The sequence below is a fragment of the Tauraco erythrolophus genome, chromosome 6, assembly GCF_009769465.1.
Source record: "Tauraco erythrolophus isolate bTauEry1 chromosome 6, bTauEry1.pri, whole genome shotgun sequence".
Lineage (NCBI taxonomy): Eukaryota > Metazoa > Chordata > Aves > Musophagiformes > Musophagidae > Tauraco > Tauraco erythrolophus.
The window spans coordinates 23,913,742-23,922,412 of NC_141470.1; the positions used below are offsets into that span (position 1 = coordinate 23,913,742).

General features: G+C 38.4%; 1 protein-coding gene across 1 annotated transcript in view; it reads left to right on the forward strand.

Moving 5' to 3' along the window:
- Window positions 1–3,988, forward strand: part of SYT9 (synaptotagmin 9) — a 64,779-nt gene extending 60,791 nt beyond the window's left edge. The window contains exons 4-7 of the mRNA XM_086613389.1: window positions 1,191–1,311; window positions 2,359–2,530; window positions 3,177–3,306; window positions 3,881–3,988. Coding sequence (XP_086469515.1) covers window positions 1,191–1,311; window positions 2,359–2,530; window positions 3,177–3,306; window positions 3,881–3,988 — 531 coding nt within the window. The remainder of the gene's footprint in view (window positions 1–1,190; window positions 1,312–2,358; window positions 2,531–3,176; window positions 3,307–3,880) is intronic.
- Window positions 3,989–8,671: the final 4,683 nt, after the last annotated feature.

Below are 8,671 nucleotides of genomic sequence, written 5' to 3' on the forward strand. Positions count from 1 at the left end.
TCTGTGACAGCAATTTTCTGTCCTGCATGTCTCCCCTGCTAACTCATAAAGCTACATAAAGCGACTGCATAGGCTCTGGGCATTGGTCTATACAGCAGCTAGCTCAGAGACAAACTCTAACTTGTCAGATGCTGTTTCAAGGTATTTTCACTCACCTTCTAGGTTATCCACCATCCTTCATTTTTTGGTGACTGATGCAGGAGCCAGCCTGGGAAAGGAGAGAAGCTATTGTGCAAAGCTAAGTGGGCAAGATACACATATTCCACAATAGATCTATTTCCCTTCCCTATAAGACCTAGAATGCAGCTTTGAATTTGCTGGACAGGATAACTTCTTTCAGTCAAGAATGAAATATTAGGTTACAGGAAATAGGTCTGTGAAAGTACCAGTTCACTGCTCAGTCAAAAAACCACAAATCAAATCCTAAAAATCATTTAATACAATCATTTATTCACTATATTTTTAATAAAAAGGCCAGATTTCTTTTTTTTTTAAAAAAAAGACAGATGCTTTGTAACTGCAAACAGGGTTTGCTCATTTTCTACTACCTTTCTGAAATCCTGGTGCCATTGACACAAGAAAGGCTTGGAAACCATTCTCCCAATGAAACAGGTGGATAAGCTTACTTGAGGGAGCTTGTCTGCGCAAAGCACAGGAAGTAATGTCCTTACTTTACTGCTGATGGAGACTACCCCATCACCACAGTGACTTCACACCTGTCACACCTGATTTTATGCAAGCTTGAGAGTTGCATAAAACTTTGCCCTGCGCAACCAATGTGGTTTTTTTTTCAGTGAATCTCTCTATGGGTATCCTTCTGCAGACCAGAAGGAAAGGCACAGAGATCTGCTGCAGCTTGCCAATGATACATGCAAATCACTACAAAACATAAAATAGAACAAAGGTATTCCCATGCCTCATGCTGTACCTCATCACTTGCAAATGTGTTTCATCTCCAAGGACTGAGTGCTAGGAACTATAACCACATTTAACACTTGAGAGAACTTTGGTGGTCTAGCAACCAATGTAGCGACTTGAACCTTGTATGCAGATGAATGTCTGTTTTTTCAGGTATGTTTCAGAATAAGAATTCAGCTTTTGCTTGCGTAACTGTAGATTCCCAAAGGTATGTTTTATCTGTTATGGGTAGGGTATTCTTGCTTCACATTATCTCTCTTTGCTTGGAACAGGATAACGTGGATCTTGGTGACCTGATGTTTTCACTCTGCTACCTTCCAACAGCTGGTAGACTAACTATTACAATAATAAAGGCAAGAAATTTAAAGGCAATGGATATCACAGGAGCATCAGGTAGGAATGAATTTAATTGTCAGTGTGGATTTCTGTCCCATTTCCCTCGAGACACAGAAATCAGCAAATCCCAGAATCATTTTTGAGAAGAGAGTTTTTATGTTGCAAGCTTTTGAGTTACTTGAGTACAGGAGTTTCTGAGAAATAAAAACATATTTTAGTTTGTTTGCTTGCAACCAAGAGTTTAAAATAACCTGCTCTTAAAAAGACTACAAGATCATTATCTCTAAAGCCACTGTGATTCAGAATAGCATGAGTTGGCCAAACTGCATTCATAACACTGGGAATTTGTTTGTACAGCAGACTATTTGTTACAACTATGGCACAGAGGCAGACTGATCCTCTCTGACAGTCTCCAAGTGCCATTGAGCCAATTCTGTTGTCGTTGGCATATGGACAAAACAATGATCATCCCAGACTCCTTTCAGCAATGGTTTCAGGATTTGATAATGAAAACTCAAAACTAATTGAACTAAGAATTCACAGATAATTTTTAAATACTACCAGGGAGTTGTAGAGCTCCCAGAAAGGAGCTACTAAAACCCAGCTTTTTTTACTACATCCAAGAGTGTAAAAATATTTATAATTCTCTTGAGAACTATAAGCCACTAATTGTTACACTCTGAACTATATTTAACCATACATCAGTAAATCCGAATTGGTAAAATATTGTCATCTTCTGTCTGTCCTACGAATCTGTACAAGTAATTAGGCTGTTATAAATAGGCTGATACACAGGCTGTTGTATAAAACAGTCATGTATAACATGGTTCAGTGGATATTTTAATACCCTTTGAAGAAGTCAGTACACAACAAGGAGCTTCTTGAACCTAAATTGTTCATTATAAGCAGTCAACCAGGTAAAGCTTTCAAAGCTCCGCTGCCTCCCAGGCGTGCCATGGTAATAAAGAAGCTCAAATTCCAATCAGGTCCAGGTGACTAATTCTGCAAGCAGGTATGGGCATACAAGAAGGCTGCTCCCTTCACTTTTTATGTTTGCTTAAAAACAACAAAAGAAAACCAATATTGTTCTTATGATTCACACAGATCCCTACGTGAAGGTTTCTTTAATGTGTGAAGGAAGGCGACTAAAGAAAAGAAAAACTTCCACCAAGAGGAATACCCTTAATCCCGTTTACAATGAAGCCATAGTCTTTGACGTCCCTCCAGAAAACATTGACCAAATTAACTTGTCGATAGCTGTTATGGATTATGACCGGTGAGATACCTGTAGCTGTAAAATAACATCATCTATTGGCTCATAAAATCTTGCACAGTAGATTTGCATCCAGAAACAAAGTTATTATTTTTTTCCCAATAAACAGGAAATTTATATCATGTTGATTTTGGTAGAAGACTAAACTTTCTTGTATTTCCAGGCAGAATTTTCGTTCTAAATTTTGAAGTATAGATTTGCATCCATAACTGACATAACTGAGCTGCATATATGTTTACCAGAACTGAAATAACTCAATATATAATCAGACAGTCCACACACTGATGTTCTGTTTGTGCACAATTACACTAACCCCTTAGACACACACCTTCATTTCTAAAATTGCGGCCTAAAGTATACTTCTGCAACTAGTTACAGAACACAGGCAAAGAACTTTTTACATTCTTCATGCAAAAATGAGAAATAAATGCACACAGACACACAGTGTATGTTATAATGGGGAAAATATTAAATTATTCTGATTAGTGGGAAATGCAAAGAGCAAACCTACATATTTTATAGTTCATTGCATTTTTTCAGGCAAGAATTCATTCTAAAAATCCGTGATTATTGTTTCTAATGAAATGTGTCAATGGTATGGTTCTAAAGTAAAATTTTAAGAAAAAAATATTATGGAACATTTTCACAGTGTAGGTCACAATGAGGTCATTGGAGTATGTCAAGTAGGCAATGATGCAGAAAGCCTAGGTCGTGACCACTGGAACGAAATGCTCTCGTACCCTCGGAAACCCATTGCTCACTGGCATCCTCTTGCAGAGGTAAGACTTTCATTTCTTGCTTCCCTGTTACTATAGTTGTGAATATTCTTCCATATGGCGTTAGAATTTGGCTAAAATTTTATGAACAACACCAAGATCCAAATGCATGCGCTAATTCCTAGAAAAGGGCTCAGAAACACCAATATTAAAAGTCAAACATAACATGCAAGTTAAGTGTGCTCTTTCAATTTTAGGGGGACAGAAATTAATTAATGTCTTTAATATATATTTGAAAACACCAAAAATTATACACTAGATTAAGGGTTTGGTTTTGTTTCTCAATAAGATCTTGGGTAACTTTCAGTGATAATTGATATAAAGAAATGGACCTTGTTTACAGAACAACCGAGACCTATTTTTTTTTATGTAACAACCTAATTTGACTTCTTCTCTTGTAAGAATATATCATCCATGCCACTAGCACATCTCAAGGGATGCCTAACTACACTGAAAAAAAGAATGTTTAAGTGTCTCTGGAGATCTGAGGCGTTGATAAGAAGCCACACAATCAGAAAAGCTTTTCAAGGTTCCTATGTTTTTTTTTGTTTTGTTTTGTTTTGTTTTTTGTCTTTAGGGCCCTATTCAGCAGAAATGTTATGCAGGTCTTCTGCGCTTGGATGGCTGCCGAAGAGGCTTCCTCACCCTTTTAACCTATTCAGCAGAAATTTGGCATTCCTGTTGAACTCTTTCTTAGCCATATCCTCAGGGGCTATTCCACAGAGTCCAGTGGGGTAAAGATGTCCTTTTAATCCCTCTGTCTAATCCTCTCCCCAATACAGGGAATGCTAATCCTGATTCATGAGACACAAAAATTCATCAAACATCTAACTAAATTGCTTCCTAAGAGTTACTATGACTTACTTTTCTTGTTGCTATCACTGGCTAAATCAGGCAGTAATCCCAGTAAAAAGAAACTATTTATGAACAGCCACAATGTTACCCCCAATGCTGAAAGACAGGAAAGATCATGGTGTTCATATCAAGCCATGAACAATTAAGCACCTAATATACAGAGGAAGGCAGTACACAGCCTCTCTGCATATACTTTATGCATCAGAGTGCTGCCATGTTACGAGAATGCAACTGAGGACTTTACCTCTTGGTTGTAAGCACTAACCCTAGGCAGTTCCATACGTAATTGTCAGGCAATAGGAAGATGCTACAAAATGGCAACTATACCACAGCCAGTCTTGCCCTGTGTCCGTAAGCAATTCCCTTTACTGGTGCCTGGGGACCAGAGCAGCGCAGTTTTAGCAGGGAGACCTTTGAGTGCTCACAGGCTCTGTTGCAGTGGGAATGCACCGTGCCTTTTCAGAGCATGGGTGCTGCCAACATGCAAGTATGCTGTGAAAGAAGATCTAGAAAAGTGGGGGAGCTCTGCCTAGATGTTTGTGCCCTCAATGACAAGCTAGTTATGGACTGAAGTGCCACACTTGAAATGCCTACCTGGGCATTTGGGAGCTGGGTTTAGAAAACACATCGCCAAGCTCTCAGCTGTAGCCAAGCATTGATAGGAATGGCTTGACAAAGCACATGAGGAGTAGTGTAATGGTGATCATTTCCCAGAATTCGAGAAGTGTCTCTTAGCAGAAGTTGTCTACATCCTTATATCCTACCTGTCTTCCCTCTTTGATAAATTTTATTGCAGCCAGAGCCCACAATTAGGTTTTGACAGCTCTTCCCTTTTTACAGGCATCCTGTTCTTTTCATACATGCCTGGCTAACTTCTTTAGATTTCATTACTGTGGATTGCTTTTCATGTCACTGAGCTAAACAGAGACATATTTTTTTCCTTCCCAGGAATCAAGTGGGGGAGGGTGTCCAGCGCATCCAGGCTGTGCAGAGAAATATATACACAGCATATCATTTTGGTTCCTGAATCAGGATTAGACTCAGCGAGAGCTTCTGGAACCTCTGTGGCCACAGCCATAGGACCCTGAATATTTGCTGAATAGGACCCTCAGTCTTCTACCGTGTGAAGAGCTATTGGTTTCAAGTAGCGTAATGTTATCCACTTGTAGCATTAATTCTCCAGCTGACACTATTGCTACTGATAGATTATCTGTATGGTCGTAAGCATTACCCAAATTCAAGTCATAATTTCTGTTCATTAGAATAACCCAGGTTTTACAAGCAACATGATAGCAATGAAAAACAACAAATATGGGAAGCAGTAACAAATACGGTTCGTGTATTTGCAAAAAAGATGCAGTATTGTGAATGGATAGCTTTCTAAATCATATTTTTTCAAGCATGATTGTCATCAGACATTTATATTTTGATGACAAATTGTGTCCTCAGGTTCAGTTGGTGCCTCCTTTCACCTTAAATGAAAATAAATTAATATGGTTCTTTGCAGAAATCCTTCAAATCTGAAAAATCGAAAAAAGGTTGTGTTGGGTGAGAACAAGATACATGTGGTATTTGCAATGACAGTATGTTCTTTTAGAAAGAAGATAGCCATCTGTATAACATAGAGGCAGTTAGTTCTCAACCTTTGTAGATGATTTTCCAGTTGATGTTTCTTAGTTGTGTCCATGACGCTGCAAAAAGTTGAAAGCACATCGCAGGCGGCCACGCTCTGTTGTACAAACGAGAACACACATGTGCGCGCATGTGCACACGCACGCGATGTCATTGTAAAATGCTGTTCCAAATATGTAGTGCCTATGAGGACTTTCTTTAGTATTCATAGTAGAATTAACAGGGCTATTTTACATGATGGTATATTGTAAATGCTGACAAATTCTGACCATTAAAAAAACCCCAAAACAAAACAAAGCAGTGAACTATTTCACATGATGAAATCTATGCCCTGGAACAAGAGCCCCTGGGATAACTTTTTGCCACTTATTTATCCGTGCATGGAGTTCTCTCTTCCTTCTAGTTTTTCTAGAGAGAATTTGATTTAAGTTTTTATGTGGGGATTTTTATTTAAAAAATGCAAAGGCAAAGTATGGGTATTTTATACAATCTAGTTGCCTGCTACATGCTCACAGATAGGGAGCCCTGGTCTCTACGTATAGTTCACATAAGTTTATGTGCATACACATTGCTTCATGTCTTGTACGTATTGAATGCTCACCAAGCATTTTGGATTTGCAGTTTTGCTGACACAAATATGCATGCACAGCTTGACAAAAATATTTGAAATTTTGATCCAAAATCTGAAAAATTAGTTTTATAACTTATCAATTGAGGATATTGTAGAAAATCAAAATTGCTAGTGGGTAAAGCACGGCTTGGCCCTAGCGTGAAATCTTGGATCTGTTGTAAATGTGCGCTGCAGCTATAAAGCCGAAGTCTTGTAAGTACAGTGGTTTTCAAAACTCTTATGCCATGCTATGAAGAATACAGCTGCCACATACAGGGATACTCCTGGCAAACTAAACAACTCTTCAAAACCTGCCCAAGCAAAATTTCAGGTGGGTAACTGGGCATTTCCAGAAGAACAAAACCCACATACATAAAGTTGCCCTGCCAAAACTCTTTCACTGCACTTTCAACAGAAGTTTTTTCTCAGCAGGACAGCGATAAAATACAATGTTCATATCTGTTCATGCATGATCCTCACTTCAGGCAAAATCCTGCACTCTACTCAGGCTCATCTCCCAGGAGTCAACATGGTGAGATGTGCATGAGCAAAGAAGGAGGACCTCTTCCTTTGGAGTAGAGGTCTTTGATTTCCTGGACAAATCATTATACATGCATCCCTGTCTGGAATGCAGAGCAGGCAGCCGCACGCTTTCCCACTGCAACGTTAGCAACAGCAAAGGAAAACAGCTAGGCAGCAGGCTCATTTGGGGTCCATGGAGGAGCTCAGAAGCCTTTCTAAGATTTGTGTTTAGCAACTCAAAGGGGCATCAACTGAAAAGTAGTATCATTATAATTGCCAGTGGTTTTTTATTTTATTACCATACTCAGTTTATTTAATGCTTAAGAGTCTAGCATCAAGAGAATGATTTTGAACACAGTTCTATTAAGAAAAAAAAAAAAAGAAAAAGAAATCTCTGTTCAGTGAGCATTTAAAGTGAAATCCAGCATGCCTCAAAGGTTTAGGGATGAGGAAGAAAACCTAATTTTTTTTTTAAGTTCTCCTAGTTCTTGCTGACTCATAACTTGCAAACTGTTACTCAGGCTGTGGCATAACTATGTGCTTTTTACAAATATCTGCCTTCTCATAGCAGTGCATATATGGAATTATAGCTATTTTCTATATTTGAATACATCACTCTCTACCCATACACGCCACTTAACCAATGCTGTTCCCGAGACCTGAAATATTTTCACGTTATGAGTGAGTAGACTGCTGCTGTCTTTGGACTATAGTACAATAATACAACAGCACATTGGAAGCAACAGAGGATATACTGCTACAAAATCACTTGGAAACCCAGAGAAAACTATGATCTCAATACTGTTCAGTCCTTCTTTTCTGAACTATAATTCTCAGAGGTAAATTAGTAGAAGGCTTGCAAGAATAATTTCAAAGCTGCAACCCTCATTTGTTTTTTTATTTCCTGTGAATGCATAATTATGCTGTATGACGAGTATTGTAATTCTGAAATAGAAAAGGAAATCCCTTAGAAATTCATCTCAGCAAGATTTTAATCCCACTTCTCTCATTAACACTGTGCTATTAAACTGTTACTTTTAGTTTTCCATAACAAGCCACCATTTCAGATGTTATTTTATGAAAAAGCAGTGAGTGTCAATGGGAAAGCCTTCCAAGCTACTGACACTGAGGAAGAGTATAATGAGCACTTCTGTGATAATCCCATGCCAAAATACTCATGGCACAACCCTTCTGCAGTTGAGTGCTCAAATATTTCTTTATCTGTTTCTACTGAAATCACAAGACATTAAAAGCATTTCTGTTCTCTTTTGTTTCATTTTTCCCTATAAATAATCCTGGCAAAAGACGAACACACATACATCTCAATCTAGGGAAGCAGAGACTACCAGAACAGAAAGCAAACATGTAGTATTAAAGACCCAGTGCTCAAACTGTTCCTACCAGTCAATCCACACTTCACCTTTCTATGCCAGCGGATCCATAAAAAACCAAAGCAGTACACATGAGAATCTTGTTCTATAGAGGTCCAATGTAACTACCAGTAGGGGAACTGCCAGTTCAATCCAAAGTGAGACAACAGCAAAGGGCAATGTGAAAGAATGAAAAATGAGGTTATTTTAGTCCACTCTTCTTGGCTTGAGAGGATAGTTGGGGTTTGGGTTTTTCCGTTTGTTTTTGTTCTTTGTTTTTTTTTGTTTGGTTTGGTTTTATTTGTGTGTTTGTAAACATCAAACATAGTATGTAGCTATATTAACAGGAGTGCCCAAAGTCGGAGGTAGAAGAGACATA